Here is a 20,425-nt window from a genome sequence, read left to right as displayed (position 1 = left end):
AATTTTTAGAGATTGCTGTAAATATAGGGAATTTGGTTTTCTGTTTCCTCACTTTCCCTAAAATAGATAGGGAATTGGAGCAAAATAGGCTTATTTTTCCCTAAAGTAGAGAAAAATCAAAATATGGGGAAGCTGTTGGAGTTACTCTAAGTAAATCACATAGAGGAAAACAGAAAGCCAAATTGAAAGTTCAGAAATTGATAGTTTTACTATTACCAATGGTCCATCGCATACCTTGCATAATAAGATCTCCCAGGGTTTCATTCATGGGGCCTAGCATAAGTTGTTTTTGTTATGCGAGACTTACCTTGTTGAATGGCGTTGCTAGCTTTGATTCTAGTAAGTACTGCTGCTCGTGGATGCCAAGTAGTGTGAGAGATGTGTCAATTTTGCCTTGATAATTCTTTGATTCTGTTCCATTGGTGTGGGACGGCATTTAGCTGGTGAAGCGGTATGTTGCAGTCCGGAGACTTGGAGCGAGGCTTGGTTTAGATCCAAGTTCAAAATTCGAGTCACTTTTACATACGAATTTGGGATATGGGTCAATCTTGGTTATGAATATATGAATTTGGGTTCTGTATTGAAATTTAGGCATCAATTCATTATTGTTATTGAATTTCGGATCCATGTCTATGGTTTTTGTTCATGAGAATTCGTAAGCCATTCATTTTCTCAGTGGAAGAATTACCTATTTCCTAAGCTCGAATGATTCATCTAGTCATTTGCCTCCTTCAGGGACTGTTTGTGATAAAATCTCTATTTTCTATGCATTTCTACATTCTCTATGTACTCTTCATTGTTATATCTTAAATAAAAAAAAGACATAATTGCTAAAATACCCCCTAAACTCGGCAATAATTGTCAACTTATACCCTCAACTTGCAATTGCAAAAATTAACACCCTAAACTTGGTGAACTCTGCCGACTTGCACCCCTCTGTCAAATTCAATGTTTTCCATCCAAATATGACTGAATGTAGGGGGTATTTATTATAAATGTTATTTTAATATTTATTTCTTTGAACAATAAAATCGACAATTTTCGCCAAGTTCAAGGAGTTAATTCTCGCAATTGCAAGTTGCGGGTGTAAATTAACAATTATTGCCAAGTTTAGAAGGTATTTTATCAATTATGCCTAAAAAATTTTAAAAAGATGTGATTAAAATCTTTCGAACACATTTCTTCATCTTTTTACCTTTACAATTATACCACATTTGGGGAGTCTCTAAAATCTTTGACTTGCATGTTGAATATTTGAAATATTAACTAAAGAACACCATTTAAAAAAATAAAAAATAAACCTTAACTCACTTCACCTTTACATATATTAGTGAGAATCGAACTCACCACCTTTACAATGTTGGAATATTAACTAAAAGAACACCATTCTAACCATTCATTTCTTATTATTAGAATGAACCTCTAAATTTGGAAAGTGGTATGAAATGATGTATTGGTAGGTAAAAGGAGTCTTTGAACACAATATCTGCCTATGCATCTTTGAGAGGATATATTTTTTGGTGTCAAAAGGTAATTCTACACTTTATTTCATGGTCACAGGATTTTGAAAGAGGCACTGGGGCATAGGTACAAAAATTTCAAACTACAATATGTCAAATTTAGCGGACCTTAACAGTTAACACATAAGGTAAGGTAGACCTATCCAAAAAAAAAAAACAGAAAATAAATAATACATAAGGTAGCAAATTGTATATGCACATAAGTAACTAAATGTTGTACACGCATTTGAAAACATCTTGCACTCATACTAGTGTGCAAAGAGGGCAAGGCTAAACGATTTGGATAGCACGAGATTAGATTAAGTGTCACACATTTAGGGATACACAAACCATAAATACTTGGTAGTATCACATGTCAGAGATGCATTTGTCTAGAGTCTAGACACATACATGTGTTTTTTGTAACAAAAATAGCAGATGGGCTACATTAGATGGACGTGGATGAGTTTCTAGATTCCAGAACTGACATTGGAATTGTGCTTCAAGCGGCAAAGTTCACTCAAGAAGTCCATGGAAGAAACAGGTGACCCAGCACCCCCTGCTGGAGCCATTAACTGAAGATAACCAAACCAAACATAATAGCATGTGACTGAGACTAAAGATGACCAAATGCAATAGCTTGTGTGTGTGAGAGAGAGAAGGGTTCATATTTACCTGATGAGGGAGTCTGAAGTGACCCCATGCTGCTCCGCTTCCTGAGTACATAACGGGTCTTTCTGAAAAATAAAAACTATCAAATTAACTGACCAGCTGAATTGTCAGGACTTCTGATATTTATGCTGAACTTTTGATACATGCTAAATAAGGTTTGTTATTAGCATATGCTTAAATGAAGTTCATATCAGACCTTTATCCCTTCTCTGAATTTGGTAGACTAAATGGTAAGCAGAACAAAAGAATATGTGAACCAAAGGGCTTAGCGATACATACTGCTTAACTATAGAGAAGATAACCAAAATGGACAAAATAAGAAAAGAGCCAAAAACACAATGATTTGTAGGACATAAAAATTTGCCATTTCAAACACCCAACTGGGGCACGAAACTCGAGTCTGCCCGTGTCAGACACTGCATGAGATGCTTAAATAATATTCATTCCTGCTGGCTTAGACTAGAGTGCTTACGATTCTTGTCACTGATCTATACTGTCATAATTTTCATCCTTCTTTCAGTAAGTACACTTTAACAAGAAAAGATTTTCCAAGTATGAATAGATTCTATAAATCAAAACATAAACAAATGTAGAGGTGTGTCCTCGTCTCTTAAAGTTGACACAACACTCACAGGATCACATGTTTGAAGCTCTGAACCACCAAACAATTATTCACACTCAGCGTCTTCAAAATACCCTACTGCCATTCTTTCCACGCCACACTACTAGTACTTGCTAAAACCTTCCAAAAATTACTAAATTGGACTTCATGAATAAGTGATACCAGCTCCTCCAACCTTTCCTTGCTACAATTATATTCTTTCAGCTATCACAAAGTTTGCGAGGCTTGTTTTTTGTTTTGTTTTTTTTTTTGTGTTTTAGTGAACTATATCATACTTAGGCCCAAAAAAAGATGAACTATATCATCTATATACATCAGTTTGGATATCTTCATAACTTGAATATGTCTGTACTTTCATGCACACTATGATATAAAACCTCAAAATAACCAAAGAGTTAGTCCACTGACCTGATAGATCTATAGATGAATCATTGAAGCAATGCATTGTGGCTGCCCAACCTGCATTTGAAGATATGTCGACATATTTCAAGGGTTATCATTTAAATGCATCATAGTCATGCAATTAAGAACCAACTTTAACATCATACATGTAATCACAACAAAAAAACACATGCACCTTATTTTTTGTCATATAATTAGAAAAGCAGCCAAAAAAAAAAAGTAAATTTATACGCGTGAAGAATGTTCATGCAGTCCAAACTCCAAAGAAAAGAAAAATAATCATAGATCAACTAGGAAAGGAATACTAAAATAGTAATTTCTTCTTTGTTTATAAACCTTTTGAGATCCAATACAAGCATGACTTTCAAATGAAAGATGTGCAAGAATTTATAAGTACAACCAAAAGACTTTCCAGAGTTTCACAATCTGGTCCTAAACATTTGCAAAGTTTGGCTCTTAATAAATTTAACAGCTATTCCCGCTTTGCAGTAAGGAAACTTTAATCTCTTGTTATAAAAAAAAATCAACATTACAAAAGAAGGATGTCCCTGGCGACACCAAAGCCTAATCTCTATTGCACTTAATATTCATTTATCATGCTGAAATACCATGCTTCACAAGGGGACATCCATGGTGATATCATTTTTATGGCATTGTAAACACATAAATTTCAAATCATTCCTGAAACAAATATAATAATTCTTTTTCAAGACTTGTAGACACATACGATTATTCAAGAGATCGAAAGCCTGACTGCTGCAACACCCCTCTAAAGCTATAAACCAGGGATGAGAGTTTTCATTTAGAAGACTGCTGCTACCTCCATCCCCATGATCTATAACAGTACCTCTTGAAGAAGCAATTTGATTCTTTTCCAAATCATTCCCATGAAGATTGTTAGTTCGATCAAACCGCTCTGTAACAATACGTGTAACTATATTAGATATATGAGCCAGCACATGTGCAAGCAATTGTAAACAGAATGCATCAACAAATGCCACAATTTCCTTTGCCATTCAACCTCTAGTAAACAAAAGAATTGAAAGGTATGTGCAAATAAATCAAAAGATACGGGCAACAGCCTTTTGGCCTAATGGCACCTCCTCCTACTATGAGAGACACAAACATAGGAATGGTCAAGATTTAATGAAGCTTTTCCAAGACCTTTTAGGATGTCAAGATTCCAAAACACTTCAACAGAAAGTCTAGCCATTCCAAACACTTTCCCAGTGAACTGGAACTTTGGCTTTAGGAGGAATTAAATGATGAGGAGAAAAGGAAAGTTTCAGATTTGTTGGGGTTGGTAGAAAGAGTGAGATTGGTGAGTTTGAGAAGGGATGTCAGGAGATGGAAGGTGGAAGCTTCTGGTGCTTTCTCCTGCAAGTCTTTCGCAAGTCTCTGAGTGAGGATAGCTCTCTGATCCAAACTTCTTTCCAGCTAACTTTATCTGGAATTCCAAAGGTCAAGGTCCTATGTTGATTGGTCGTGCATAAGAGGGTGAACGCCTGTGAGATGCTTCAACAGAGGAAGCCAAAATGTGGCTTCTCTCCTCATTGGTGAGTCTTGTGTAAAGTGAGAGAATGCAAATCTTTTTTTCTTTGGCATTGTGATCGAGGTGGCCTCCTATCTCTAACAGAAGTTATATGGAGGATGGGTTTACTTGGGAGTCTCCAGCGCAGATTTCTAATCCATTTACTCAAAAAAATTCTGTTTTGGTAATGGGAATAAAGCCATAGTTTTGTGGATTGCGGTGTTTGGCTGTATTGTGATTTGTAAGTGCTTTAGATGGAAAGAATTAGAACAACTTTTAGAGGAGCTTTGGGAGAGAGTTAGATTTTGGTCAGCTCTTTGGGCTTCAGTTTTTAAGGTTTTTAAAAATTATATAGCTTCTCTTGTACTTTGATGGACTGTAGAGCAGCAGCATTTTAGGAGTTTTTGCTTTTTTGGGAGTTTTCCTGTGGGTTTCTTAGTTTTCCACTGTATTGTGTGTGGGGGGAATTGGATCATAAAGATAACAAGAATTAATTACACTACACATGGATCACCTGATCACACACACAAGCACAAAACTTATGATCAAACAACACCACTAGGGGTGAGGTTATCAACTTACTAAGACACCTAAAGATTGATGGTAAGAATACAAAGATTGATCTAGATATGGTATTCATTGATAAAAAGGAATATGATAGGATCCCAAGAGATATCATTTGGCCCTACTGAGAAAGATAACTTCACTTAACTATATTAAAGGCTTAAAAGCCAAATTGCAGCTCATCTTTTCACTCAATTGTTAGATTGCACCCTTGCCAATTTGCACAGTTTTCTTACTGTTCCATCCAAAACCTCTGTTAAAGTTGCTTCAGATGCCAAACATGTGAGGGCACACTAGTCTTTTCATGTTGGCAAAAATCCCAGATCGTAAAAAGCAATAACAAGCAAAAGCAGCGAGATTCTGAAGATTTTGATTGGAAAAGCTGGAGTGAAGAAGCTAGAGGGAACTGTGGATGGAACCCTAAGAAATAGACGGTCAGGGAAAATTGGGAAGTTTTTGAAATGCTATTTGTGTTATTATCTTACTGCAGTGTAATTTGACAATTTGGTGAAGAGATAGGCTGGACTTTAGTTAAGCCTATATAAAAGTAGTCAAGTTACATGATATAACATAAGAACTACAATGGCATAAATCAATGATTGCCTACACAAGAGCACTAATTCCTGCCACCAGTTGTTTGCAATAGTACTCAAAGAACAGTAAAGTAAAAGAATACACGAAGACATTCAATGATTCATTCACACACAGTCGTGTTGGACACTTGGAATGGAACATTATTAGAAAACTCAAAACATGAAGAATGCACCTAGAATCAAAGGGTTTATGCACTGGTAAAACTATGACAAAATATATGGACAAAAAGAATTGGTCAACAACAATCCAGTGTGGTGTATTAAAATACTTCTGATATTTAGGACCAGTAATGCAAATGACAAAATATATGGTGTAACAAGTAGAGCATAAACAAGAAGGAATAGAACAAAATAGCAGTATCCTTTGTGATAAAAAGATACCTAACGGTCATAATGTTGCTAAAAATAAATAGTAGCATCCTATACAAGAGTCATTACACCGACTAATTCTATGGGATGAAATGTTGGTTTATATAAATGCATGAGCACCGAAGATGAGAACGCTGAGATGACAATCAATGAAAAAACTAATGACAAACACAGTGAGGATACCTATCAACAATAGATAAGCAAAAGTAATAGTAAAGTCCATGAGAATCGCCACTGGAGTTTGGCATTCAGATAATGAAGCTTAGGAAAAAGAAGATTTAGGTGGGAAGGGTGAAGAAATGATTAAGTGCAAAACGTAGGTAGGCATACATTCAAGTTACGTATAGATGATGCTAATAAAATGTTAGCTTCTTATATCATATCATTCAACAAGGGAGTTTCTAATGCAATGGCTCCACTTATTCACTAATATAAAAATTAATACTCTCAGGTTTGGGAAGAAATAGAGGATTCTTATACAATTAATATAACTCAAAAATGAAAGAGAAATACAGGGGTAACAAAAGCATCAGGAAAAAAAATGGAAGCGTGTTACCTGCGGACTTGCGTCTGTTAAGTGGACGATTTCTGCATTGCAATCAAATTGAGAGTGAATTTTTCAATTTTAGTTTTGGATTAACTAGTTAATTTATCTCTTCTCTTCTCTTCTCTCTTCACTTCCAAAAAGAAAGAAAGAAGAAGAAGAGCCATTACCTCTGATTGGGAGGAGCGTAGCGCTTCACCACTGACGCTGGATCTGCTGCCGCTGATGTAGGATTTTCCAGCATCGGATTCGGTGGCTAGTCAGCGTGAATGTGATGACTCTTATAGTCTTTAACTCTTTACCCACCCCACGCCAAACACCACAAGAGCTCCGAAGCTCAACGCTGCTCAAAAGGGATATATTGATAATATTTAAGCTTTTCTTGATGATTTCCTGCTTCTCGTTCTCAATGCTTATAAGCCGGGTATTTGTTTTGGGTCGGATCTCTATAATCTATCAAAATATTGAAAGTGCGGAAAAAAAAAATCGATAAAAAAATCAGATATTGATGAAAGATGCGGAAATTAATATCGATACTTTTTTGAATCGAATGAGGTCAGTCCTTTATTGAAATTGAAAGATTACAATGATGCGATGCCAAAAGACATCAAGAAGGGAATAAAGCAGTACGAAACGAAAAATACATATGAAATATAAAAACTTTTTTTTTTTATCGAAATAGGTCAGCCCTTTCATTAAGTTCAGCAAGCAGTACAAAAACGAAACACCCCTATGGGGTCGACAGAAAGAATCGTTCCTTAGAACCTCATGAAATCCTATCCTAGAAGAATAAAACCCTAAAAAATCCCGAGTACACCTTTATTCTAACAAAAACCAAGAAACCTCGAAGCAGACATAAAATTGGTTTCTCTGGTTTTTGCGACCCGAACAAAAATTAAACAGTGCTATAGGCCATGGAGACCCAGCCCCATAACACAAGGGTAATACAGCCCACTTGAGACCCTAGGCCAGTGAGCCCAAAGCTGAGGCCCACCAACCAATGCAAGGCCCAAGAAGCCCAGCCACTCCAAATGCAGGCCCAAAGAGTAGGGTAAACCAAAGCCCTAACCCATTGAGCCCACATGTGTCTTTCCAGCCAAAAGCCACCTGCCACGTCACCGTCGACGCTCACCGTCAGGGCCGCCGCACCATAATCTTCATCCTCCAAACCATGAAAACGAACAAACACAGCCGTGTCCGTAGCCATTCCCCGGCCTAAAGCCAATCCTGGTCCAAAACAACCACCTGGACAATGCATCACGCCGACAGCGCCGACTCGATCCCAGCAATCCATCACATCCCAGAAGCCCCCGATTGTGTCTAAGCCCAGATCTTGAGCAACCCAGCCATTAACGAATTCCCCTCCAACATCGCCCAACACCGACGAGAGTGAAAGCGAGAGATCTTGCGTTAACGCATCCAATCTGACTGCCCTCAGAGGCTTCGGTCCCTCAAGAGGACGAACTCGAACCAACTCCAGCATCTTGGGACCTCGACGAAGCCAATCTCCGTCGTCGTCAGGTAGGGGAGAAGAAAGACAAGTGCTGCCCCCCTTCCAACTCCAAATAACCGAGCCACAGCGTAGCCGGAAAACCTCTCTAAAGAGAGTCAAGAGATTTGCAACGCCGCCGCCACCAAGGAAGGCCGGCTGCGGCCTTAGGGTTTCTCTCGAGAGAGAAAAAGAGAGCATGTTTTTGATATTAAAAGAGTTAAAACTATATGAAATATAAAAACTTAATAACGCAAGAAAATTAATATCGATACTTGTAAAAGTAAGAAAATTTTGAAGAAATATCAAAAATATTTTAGACTTTGATTTCTTTTATGGCCTTGTACATTTTGTTTTTAAAAAGTAAAAGAACAAAAGAGTTCATTGCCCTTCATTGAGTGAAAAAATGTGTTTTATTGATATATCATATATTTATGATATAAAGGTCACATACCTTATATCACACATGTATCAACAAAACACATTTTACATGTGACCCTTATATCACACATGTATCAACAAAACACACTTTCACCCTTATATATTACACATGTATCAACAAAACACATTTTCACTCAAAAAAATATGAAGGTGTGAATCTCATAATATCCTCAAAAATTCTGGTTTCAAAATTCCAAAACTTTAGAAATCTATTCCAATTCCGAAGGTTTCCGAAAGACACTGCTTATTACGAGCAACTTTAGGGGTTCGATCGATGACTGCATGTCTAGTGATATTCATATTGATGTAATCCAATAGTGCCCGAGGTAAATTATTTTATATGTCATTGCTGTAAACCACTAAAACTACATCTGAATCGGATAAAACTTTCACATGTACAAGTACAAACAGCCCTTGTTCAGCAATCAAGGATCCGATAAAGGGATTTAGACAACCAAATGATGTACATATTACTCATTAACTGTACCTCTTCTTCTGACTGTTTCATGGTCCTCGCATTTTCTCAACGATGTTCCTACTCTTCTCTTCAAATGTACGCCTCTTTTCTTCTAATTTCTCCCCCATCTTCTTCCCCAGATCAAGCATTCTTGCTCTTCGCCCCATCCTCTTTGGCTTTGATTCATCCTCTTCACTGTTATGACTACTCTGTTTATCAAACGGAATTATAGACCTCGATGGAGATTGGCATTCTGGTATATCATCTAGCTTCTTTTTGCACGTTTCTTGTGCTTCACCATTCACCAATAATGGGGTTCTTAGTTCTCGACTAGTCCCATCACTACTCCCAGTTGACAGATCATTGGAACTCACCGGAAAGGCCAACACATTTGTGGATTCTGGAATTGTTTTTTCAACAGATTCGGCTTTTTTCAGTTTTTGATTCTTGCCCTGTGAATGATCACCAGAGGTTCCCCCACCAGATTCTGTCCTGCACTTTTCCTCCGATGGTACTTCACATAAATTTGTAGGAGAATCATTTGCGGATTCTTGGTTAACCCATATGAAAGGAGCAATCTTCCGCGGTACCCAGTCATCCTTTTCTGCTAGCATCCATGGTATGCATACACTTTCAAAGTTTGGTTGCACTAGGGTTTCACGGATTGCTGCCTGTACCAGTGAAATGAAGATTCAGCAGAAGCCATAGCAATACAAGTTGCTTCATTTTTTCAACAAAAATTCAAGCATAGCATCGTGCAGATAGACGCTATTATATGTGATCAGAGTCCAAGATCAATTGAAAAATTGAAGGAGCAGTTTCAGCAAATTGAAAGGAATGGTAGCTTGCCTCGGTTAAAACAATCCTTAAAACAAAAAAAGGAGGAAAAAAAAATCATAAACTTCATTGTATAAAGGCTACTGTCAAGGTAACCTGAGTAACCTAGACACAACTAGTCGGTAGATCTTTCAGAAAGCAACAATAATTTATGGGTTTATATTGGCCAAATAAATTCATCCCTTGTGTACGAGTTCCTTTATAAATTATAAGCATGTTCAAGAAATTAATAAAGGGAGAACTAGTGAAGATGGAAGAAAATTTCTGTACCTTAAGCCGATTGATCAGAAACAAAGCTATGCGGCCACTAGTAATCTTGTGATCTCCCACTGATGAGTCCAGGTTGAAATCTATATCAGGCATGGATGTAAAGGCAAACCACAAGCGATCTGAAGGAGGTGGCTTGATATGTAACCGCAGTATTCCTCGAAGGGAAGTTATCCTTATTGCCAAAGATAGAGGCACCTTTAATTAGATTTAATCAGTCAGTGAACTGCATAAGTTCTATTAATGAAAAACTTTTCAAGTTTGAATGCACCATAAATAAGGGAATGTATGCTCTGTTGGTGTGTGTGTGTGTGTGTGAGAGAGAGAGAGAGAGGCACCTATAATTAGATTTAATCAGTCAGTGAACTGCATAAGTTCTGTTAATGAAAAACTTTTCAAGTTTGTTAAGGGAACGTATGCTCTGTTAGTGTGTGTGTGTGTGTGTGTGAAAGAGACAGAGAGAGAGAAAGGCACCTTTAATTAGATTTAATCAGTCAGTGAACTGCATATGTTCTATTAAGCAAAAACTTTTCAACTTTGAGTGCACACATAAATAAGGGAATGTCAGTGTGTGTGTGAGAGAGAGAGAGAGAGGTCCGGATAACACAAACATGAACCCAAATAAGTTTAATAATTTATTATCAGTATTCTAGTTGATTATCACAAACACTGGGCGCAACTGCCTCTACAGAAAGGGCAACTCAGTATTCAAAATTACTATGCTGAAGCTCGTTTCCTAAATACTTTGCTTTACTTCATACAGCATGATCATTTACTACATGGTTTAATAGTCGATCTACAAAATATGGGAAAAAACATTAGCTTGACTAGTATGTCCATACGATCATGGCTTTTTCTTCTTATGAAAGAGGATACAAAACAAGGTGGACAAGAAGTCCATCAAGAGAAAAACACCTGAGGGTTCAATAGAAGTCCCACAAAACCCTAAAACCAAACAAAGCTAACAGTTCCAGTTAAGCTAAAAGGTCAGACCAATCTGACTTGATCATACTGAGTACAATATCCTTGAAAATTTTGGACACAGATGCCCAAGGGAGGCAAGAAATCTGTTCCAGACAAGAAAAAAAAAAAAAAAATTTATCCTCGAGAGTTTTCTATTCCTCTCCAGGAAAACCACCCAAGAACTGGAAGTACAGCACAGTTTCACAGACTTGTAGCTCTCCCTTTACCTCCCCACCCCTAAGGATGCTTGCTAAAAAAGTAGTAACAATCTCTTGGAACTACCTACAACAGACCAAAAGCCCAAATCAACTTCTCAGGCTAAGAGTTGTGACCTAGCCATGTCAAAGATAAGATATGTATGGTCAAGTGGTTCCTTCGCTGCTTTGCACAGCACCCCGATGAAAAAAAGGGGATTACTTCTTATGGACTTGTTGAGAATGATTCTGATCTAGTTCATGGCACACCAGTTAGGAGACATAGAGGTGTAAGCCCTTTCCTTTTGAACCATATGACAAGTATCAGTTATAAGGTAAGGCCACTGACCAAGAAAGAAGCTATAAATTAGGTATGGACCTGAACTCTCCAAATTAATTATAAGGACCAAAGGTAGGAAGGTTTGGATTCTAACAACAATGAAACAGAGTTGAGAAAATCCACCATAAGCCTGGACACCCAAAATCTCCTATCAGGACAATAAAACACAAAGAAATATGACTTAAATTCCTCCTAAGAGTTAGTTCCAAGATAATTTCTATGAATGAGAGTAAAACTAAAGAAGCTATGACCACATTAAAATTTGGGAGTATGTACAGAGATAAGGAAATAACAGCTGGAAAGAAGTCCATGTACACTGGTCAAGGGAAACCCTCTTCAACCATTGTCAAAGAACACTGTAATTTGTAATCTTAGGGTTTAGTGTCCCCCCCCCTCTCCTTTCTGTTTAAGCCTCTGAACTATTTCCCAGTTTATGAAGGATCCTTCATTCCTGGGTCACAAGTCACAACCCTACCAAACTCACATGTTCTAGAAAAGCCCAATCAACGCGGCCGCAAGCTTTTTTATTCTTAACAAAGGCTCCTTCTGCTCTGGAAGTTGTTTTGACAATGCATCTATTTAGACATCACGAAACAAACCTCTGAGTATTGACAATCCAATTGATAAATAATTTATGCAAATATTCAGCAAGTCCTCATTGACCACATCCAAATAATCCAGAAAAACTGCCCAACAATAAAACATCCGAACAAAGGGACTTATCATTCCTACATTCAACAACTGCACTTCTAATTTCCTCCTTCTCAAGAGGCTTTTCTAGCCAAATAGCTTTTCCTCGCTAATGGAGCACTACTCTAACCCGTCCACCTTAAAGGCCACAACTAGACCACTACTTTCCAGAGGAGCTAATCACCTCTTCCACAATTTTCAACTAAGTTAACCTCCTGAACTCCAACTCATTGAGCAGCTCGTTCATTCTTCACCCTCTAACTAAACTATGAAAAACTACGAATTGAGTATATGTTAAAACCTAATTTAAACAGAAAAAAAAAAGGCGCAACTCTACAACAATGTTGTTCAAAACAAAAACCTAACAGCCAAAAGAGACATCTTGATGGAAGTACAGAAAATCACCAGTAGTCATGGTATGCTTGGAAATCGAGTAAAAAAGCAAAAAAAAGAACAAAAATGCATATGACATTAGAAACAAGCACATGTGCAGACACCCATCCACAAACCTGTGAAACTTGTTTGGCTATAGAATTTAGAAGCGATTTCCACCTGGATCCATTACTTGATGCAGACATACTGCTCGTAGAGAGTTTTGATCCATCTGCAATGAAACACAGTTGAAACTGCCATCATATATCATTAACAGTTGTTGAACGTTTAATGCAAAAACATTAATTCATATCCAAAATCACCAGAACTGCAATCTCCTATCTAGTGCATACATATGGCCTAAAATCAAAAGTTCAAAAGGTATATGTGAAAGATGGCAGAATGCACAGGAAAGATTAATTGGGTTCTACATGCTAACCAGGTTTTGGACCACACTCCTCCTTAGGCTCTACTGCATCAACTGCGCCTTCACCAAGATTTAAATGCTTTCCATAATACTCAAATTCTTCAAAAAGATCGGTTGACATATCCCTAACAGAGCCTGATTCGGAACCTGAATCCCCAATGCCTTTAGTGAAGTCTAATTCACGAACTTCCAATCTTGTTTCAACGTCTAACACAGCACCACCATAATATCCAATGTCAACTTCCAAAGCCCACACATCACTCATGTCCATAGGGACAACTCTCATGCCATGTATATAAGGTGGGAGATTCCCAATATTAAGGTCTGTACAGATCACATCACCAATGTAACTTGGGGTCCTCATATTGGACAATGTCCTCTGTCAAAAGGGAAAGTCAGACAAATACATAAAACTTACATCTGGCTGTACAAACGAATAATAAAACTATAAAAAGAGAATTTGTGAAAATACACAAAATAATGCCCACTATTTGTACATACGCAATAGAGTTATATAGTCCTAGCCTGTGAAGAAATGTTCCTCATTGATGAAATCCTTACTTAGGATGCCCATATGCCCTTGATCGAATAGTCCATTTGATAAATGGAGGTCCAGTTACATGAAACAGCCCCTAATAAATGCAGGTGCTTTACTAATTAAAAAAGTGAATGTAACCTAGATATTAGGTCTGAAATTTGGGTATGCTCATCCTCAAGTGTCATCTGTTAAACAACAAGAACACCAAATACTGCAAACTAACAATAGAGAGCACCCAATGAATGTGAATGTACTCATTGATACGTCAATCTCTTGGAGTGGTTAACAATATTATGATGCAGGAATTTCAGGAGATGATTCACACCCCTTAACAGAAGGGTCACATTTTTTGTTGATATAAAGCCAACAAATACAATAATCAAAATAATTCTCTTAATAATAAAACGGAGTACAGTGCATATGTATGTTCGCCTGCATTCATGTGTGTGTGTGTGTGTGTAAACGTGCATAAGTCTGTGCATGTATGATGCAAGTCTGTGTGCAAATATGAGAAGATGAATTCATGTCCAGTTACATAACTAACTAAATGTCATTGAAATATAGTAGACCTGAATCTGAGCTTGTATGGATCTTTTCATCTCCACGCTACTTTTGGCGTCAAAGAACAACCTTGATAACAACAAATTCAAACAAAGTGTTCCCTCATCGCTACTAAACTTTTCATCAGCGTCCGCATCGGAGACAACAGAGATATGACTTTGGCTACCCAAATGAGTTAAGGTTGATGATGGTGGGATAGGCAAATTCCCTTCAGTAAAACTTTGAGCTCTCTTCACTGGTGGACCATCTCCCGAGCTAGTCGCAGAAACAGAATCCTGACATGGTCGAAATTTCTCATATATCTTTCTTTCTTCCCGGCCTAAGGATGAAGTCCAGCTCAGCTTGTTATCTGGGCCAACCTTAGAATACTTCTTTGTGAATTTTTTCAAGAACAGACGAACCTTCGAGGAAGAACCATCAATTCTATTTTCCCCATCTGCAGGCTCAGGAGCAGATAACACTCCAGAATATTTCATGAATGAGGGGTATCCAGCTTTTAACAATGTCAAGTAACATTGAAATTCTTTCTGCAACTTGGCAAACTGGTCAAGTTTTTCTTTGTCATCACATGATGCTGAACGAAGAGCTTTACACCATGATTCCTTCTCCCATGAAGTTTCAAGATAAATATAAAAGATTTTACTTCCCTTGTAGATTATGGCGGTCTTGTTTTCCAATTTTAACGGGAACCTTTTGGCCCTAAGAACAGAAAGAAAATATATTTCTATTAACCCGAGTCAGAATGCAGCAGTACCCATAATAAGAGGGATTATGGCACCTTGTATTGTAGAAGAAAAACAAAAACTGGAAATTAATACCTTAGGGTAATGGAAAAATTTCCCAAAAATAATTTTGTAGAATGACAATCAAACAGAAACCCTTCCTAGATTGCTATTGAAAGTGGAAAACCTAAAAGGAAAATTCAGTTGTTTTATTTTTTTTATATGTTCATACCGTTCATCTTATTCAAATTTATTGGAAGTAAACAAATTCATGTAGCAAGGGAATAAGCAGTTAATGAGTAAATACAGTGTCAAATAGAATAATAACTCCCAAAATAGCCAATAGAAGGATGTGTGGCCAAGGCTTTGTTACCATTTTCTCGAAGCAAGACTTGTAGAAGAAACCGCTTCAATAGTGCAGCCCTTTAATTGAATGGCTGTCTGGGAACCATCTGATTCTGTAAGAATGAGTAGTTGGTTCTTGATTTTTGCATGTTTTTTAATAGGAGAAACCTCGTAGAATTCCTTCTTTCTCTTTTGCTCACTTTTTGGAACTTTTTCTGGTTCTAGAACCCAAACTACTCCCTAAGACATAATAAAGACGGGGAAAGCTTAAGAACAATAAAATATAAACCATGAAAATAGTTTAACTAGCATAAACCACGATGAAGTATGAAATGAGTGACTAGTGATTAGCTCCCTAAAAGAGGGGTGGGGAAAGAACAAGTTGGATAAACATATGCACTTTATGATGTGTAAAACTATTTCAATTAATTCTTTTTGCCAAATATTTCAACTAGTTTACAAGTATGGAAGTAGCAACATCAATGCCATATACGCGGTGATAGGCCTAAATTTTGGATAAAAGCATCTATCCAAGCTATATGGAAGTACCAACATACGTGGTGATAAGCCACCAAAGGAAAATGTGTGACCTCAGACAATGCTTTGATATGTGTCTCTAATGGATCATGCTAAATGGAAAAGAGCCAAGGGCACAACAAAGTTTCATATGGAAGCCTCTAGTTTCTGACTTTCAATAATAATGTAGAACAGAGTAGAAAATGTTCTGTTGCATAACTTAACGATTGGTCACATTTGTATTTCTAGATGTTTAGAATTCAAAATTCGTCTAAAGTTAAAAAACGCCTCATAATTTTTGAAATATACCTTATGTTGATTTATAAGTGGTGAAATATTGCCTGTCATCTACCCGGCTGAGCATTCGCTCCATATATTAGTATTCCTTAACATATGAATGGTTTTCTGGGAATCCATAACATCAATTTAACTTCTTCTTCTTTTTTCTGAATGCAGCAATTGCCCAGAGTTGAGTTAATTGAAATTGGTAATTATTGATCAGCTTTGAAAGCAGGAAAATAAATGTAATTCGAGGGAGGATAATTGTAAATCAGAGATGGAAAGTCTACCTGCTTGAATTCTAGGGATTGGCGAAGCTGGAGGTCTGACTCGGATTGGATTTCTTGAGATTTTCGTAGGGCTTCTTGGTGCTTCTTGGTTTTGTGTTGCAATCTGTTGATGATAAAGTAGAGTAGCAGGGCTTCCACGGCCAAAATCGCCAGCGCCCCAAACACAAAACCAATACTTAACGACAGCAACATTTCCCTTCTTCTTCTCAGAATTTAGAATTTCAAATTCCAATCTTGAGTCTTTCTATCATATGAGTTGAGACTTGAGAGGAGAGGATGAAGAACCTTGCCGATCCATGACGTCAGAATCTCATACGCGGAGCCATTTGGAATTCAAGAATCTCATACGCGGTGCTGCTGCCGAAGCTTCCTATTTACTATGACCAAGACATGATCTAATGCTGGACTAATGACTGGGGACGATAGTCGTGGTACGGTTGCTTCTCACCACACATGCCACGCTTCACAATTAACTATTAACTATATATTCTATGATCCAAATATTTTATTCAACAATACTCGTCAGTAAAATACTCGATACGTATAATATTACAAAATATATACATGTATATTATTTATCATTGTTGCTAATAGACATCTGAATCAAAAACAACATTTTCATTGGCACCGAACAGATGATCGTTTCGTCCTCAAATTCTCAGTCAAGGGATCATATTGTAAGAGCATCTCCAACCATTTAGTCATAAGCCAAAGCCATATGCAAAATTTGACTCCCCTAGTGTCATCACTATTCATTCAATTTTTCCATCTCCAACCATGTTTAGTCAAAAACCAAAGTCATTTAATAAATTAATAATTTTAGAGAATTAATTAACTACAATATGAATTTATATATCATACATAATTATGTTATATAATATATCGTCATTAATTGATTAAAAAAAAATATTTATTTATTTTTGGGAATCTATATATTCGTGCCACGTGTCAATGCTATTCGGATCCGATGTCTTATCTCTATCTCGGTTGAGATTTTATTTACCACGTGATAAGATAAGATTTTCTATCTCAACTTTGGAGATGTTTTGGAGTGAAAAATTATGAAGAAGAGGGTTGGTATTTATAGAAGTTGTTAAAGTTACTGTTCCAACGGGCAAAAAACATTTTTCTGATTTTTTAGAAAATTTTCTTTTATTTTTTCAATTTTTTTTGGGTTTAAAACACATTTACTTTATTATTAACCGTTGATTTTAATCCATACAAATTTTTGAACCGTCAGATTAGATATTCAGTATATATATATATATATTAACTTTTTTATGTTTAGAAATATTTAATCTGGGCCTTTCATTTTAAATAGAATTAATGAAGTTGAATCTGGGCCGTTCGATATATTACCGTTGGAAGACTTCCACCCGTTCTGCACAGCCGGGCCCTATGTGTCGGCTGCATCTCCAGCGCGTGTCTCGCGCGTCAGCCACTCCAAAGCCGTTATTTTGTCGTCATCTGCGAGTTGCTTGTGTCTTCTCCCTCTGGCGCGTCATCATCTTCAGCTGCAATTGCAGCACATGCAGCCGGGGCCCACCATTTCTCTTCCCTCCCAGAAATGGCTTTCGTTCTACAAAGTGGAGTCAAAATGACTCAACTTTTGACTCAATCGTCAAAATGGCTCTTCCTTTTCAATGGTTGGAGATGCTTCCCACAAAAGCCAAAGCCATTTTGGCTTATGACGAAACCCGTTGGAGATGCCCTAAATGGTGGTCCCTTGTTATATGGAAAAAATCCCTACTTGTTCTATCCCTTTTCAATAGCCTATCCGACATTAAGTTGGCCTGTATCTGTTCCATTCCTGTGTGGAGCATTCGGTCTTCCATTCCTGTGCGCATGACTATTTGTGACTCTACTCCGGTTAATGGTGTTAAGTAGGGGTGGGCAGAAACCGAACCGGAGGTCCAAAACCAGCTGAACCGGCTCGAGGATCGAACCGGATGAAATAAGGGGGGGGATGACTTGATCGAACCGGACCGGATTTCTCCGGTTCGGGACCGGGTTCAGTGAGTAAATCGGCCGAAAAAAACCAAACCGGTCCGGATAATTAATATTTATTTAAATTAATATTTTTTATTTATATTAATATTATTTTGATAGTTGTCGAATTCTGATTGGTGGAAATCAGGTTGCACATACTTCCCGTTACACCTGATTGCTCTCATAGAAGAAAACCTTAAGTCAAGCCACTCATCCCCTCATTTCAACTCTGCCTCCCTCATCTCTCTCAACTCAGAGCGACACAACCGCTCTTCTCTCTCGACTCACATTCGTCGAACGCCGACCGAAGACGCCGATTAAGGACGCCGACGCCGACTAACGCCGACCGAGGACGTCTTCTTGTCTCATCTCTGGATGGAATCGATATGGGCTCAGCTTGATTTTTACTTCAACTTCGAATCGATTTTGGGTTCAGCTTGCTTCTGTTATTTCAGTTCTTACTTGCTTGCTTCTTCAGTTCTTCAAATGGGCATGAGAGCATCAGCTTGATTTGTTAATAAGCATGAGAGTATCAGCTTGATTTGGTTTTGTTATCATTGCTTAGAATAAGAGTATGAAGTTAATATCTTTGAAATGTTATTTGCGTCTGTTTCTCGTTTTCTACTTGTTAAATTGTTTGAGAATTGGACGTAAGTTTGAAAGTTTGATTGCATTTGTTTCGATTTGGTATATGCAACAGCCTTCTGAATTATGAAATATTTCATATGCATATGAAACCAATGGTCTTCAACAGAGGACATGGCCCAACCAATCCAATCAACACACTACAGCTTAATGATAATGTTGCCGGCTTGGATAAGAAGAGAACAGGATAATTCTCTAATTAGATAGATAGAGAATAGGTTATTTGACTCTCATTTAATGAACAGATTATATGAAAGCTGAACACAACCGAAACCGATCCGCATCGCATTGGAAAACGGTGTAACCGAAGTAAGCGGTGTGGCTTTTGAAAATGCGGTTGCGGTTTTGAATATTGCACAACCGAAAGAAGCGGTTTGGTTGCGGTTTTGGCCTAACACCGATCTGATAGGAGCATAATTATGTGATATTAATAGCGTTAATCTCTATACTTTCTTTGTTAGTTTAGTGTATTTTCTAGTTATTTACGTTGTTTATTTGTTTTATAGGTATCTTGGAGTAAAGAAGGAGAAAAGAAGTAAAAGAGGGATTGAAATGCAAAATCGGGAAATCTGCCTGTGCAGATCAGTTAACTTCGACAGAGCACTGAGACCAGCTCAGAACGATCCAGATGATGATCTTTATATTTATAGAAAGCCTCGGATGTCTAGTTTCCAGATCTTTTTACGGTTCGTCAATATCATTTTTCTAGAGGAAGTTATGACCGATTTAGTACAAGAAGGTCAGGCTGCGCGTGAATCTGAGGTTGGACGGGAATTTATGTTTCGAAGCCCAAATCACACCGAAAAGCCCGAGGACGAGTTTGTGCTTCATATATCAGCTCAATATAGACAAATGGCATGATGTGAATGGTTGGAATGAGTCATCAAGTTCAAGAGCCAATAGGAAAACTCCACCTAAGCACGCTAACCCTAATTCTTTTAAGTTTTGGATTTCCTACACAACAAGAAAGATGGAGGCAACCTCTAACCATATAAAAGGAGATGATTCTGCAGCAGCTCTCTCGCTCTCTCTTCTTCCCCCTTCTTTAGTTTGTTTTATTTCTTCCATGTTTAATTAGTTTTTATTAGTTAGGGGGCTGCTTGAAGCCCCTAGACATGAACTACAAGATGATTTGACCTTTGATGTTATTTTCTTTTAATCCAAGATGAGACTTTTGTTTACTGCTTTTCCATTGATGAATTCTTGCTTGTATGCTTTGAGTGCACGCTTAGTATGCGTGTTAGGATTCTACCGCTTTGATTGTTTG

At 37.5% G+C, this 20,425-nt stretch overlaps 2 protein-coding genes across 4 annotated transcripts; both read right to left on the bottom strand.

The window, feature by feature from the left end:
- Window positions 1–1,688: 1,688 nt before the first annotated feature.
- Window positions 1,689–7,218, bottom strand: LOC133746486 (uncharacterized). 2 transcript variants are annotated; one of them, XM_062174663.1, is made up of 6 exons: window positions 6,967–7,218; window positions 6,809–6,840; window positions 4,043–4,111; window positions 3,202–3,252; window positions 2,175–2,236; window positions 1,689–2,074 (listed from the first exon to the last, which is right to left on the bottom strand). In XM_062174663.1, exons 1-6 carry the CDS (start codon window positions 7,038–7,040, stop codon window positions 1,970–1,972), a joined length of 393 nt encoding a protein of 130 aa, XP_062030647.1. In that variant the 5' UTR covers window positions 7,041–7,218; the 3' UTR covers window positions 1,689–1,969. The 2 variants fall into 2 exon arrangements, with proteins under 2 accessions (XP_062030647.1, XP_062030646.1); XM_062174662.1 differs by having other exon boundaries at window positions 3,923–4,111; window positions 6,967–7,214.
- A 1,815-nt stretch (window positions 7,219–9,033) lies between these two features.
- LOC133707327 (uncharacterized) lies at window positions 9,034–16,969 on the bottom strand. Of its 2 annotated transcripts, XM_062132883.1 has the most exons (8): window positions 16,525–16,663; window positions 16,265–16,401; window positions 15,468–15,679; window positions 14,381–15,071; window positions 13,286–13,652; window positions 12,984–13,078; window positions 10,291–10,485; window positions 9,034–9,854 (listed from the first exon to the last, which is right to left on the bottom strand). In XM_062132883.1, the coding sequence occupies exons 2-8, from the start codon at window positions 16,301–16,303 to the stop codon at window positions 9,231–9,233; spliced, it is 2,223 nt and encodes a 740-aa protein (XP_061988867.1). In that variant the 5' UTR covers window positions 16,304–16,401; window positions 16,525–16,663; the 3' UTR covers window positions 9,034–9,230. The 2 variants fall into 2 exon arrangements, with proteins under 2 accessions (XP_061988867.1, XP_061988866.1); XM_062132882.1 differs by lacking the exon at window positions 16,265–16,401 and having other exon boundaries at window positions 16,525–16,969.
- Window positions 16,970–20,425: the final 3,456 nt, after the last annotated feature.

Source organism: Rosa rugosa, chromosome 4, assembly GCF_958449725.1.
Source record: "Rosa rugosa chromosome 4, drRosRugo1.1, whole genome shotgun sequence".
Taxonomy (NCBI): domain Eukaryota; kingdom Viridiplantae; phylum Streptophyta; class Magnoliopsida; order Rosales; family Rosaceae; genus Rosa; species Rosa rugosa.
The sequence above is the reverse complement of the archived record's forward strand: the minus strand, read 5'-3'. Positions and strand labels throughout refer to the sequence as shown.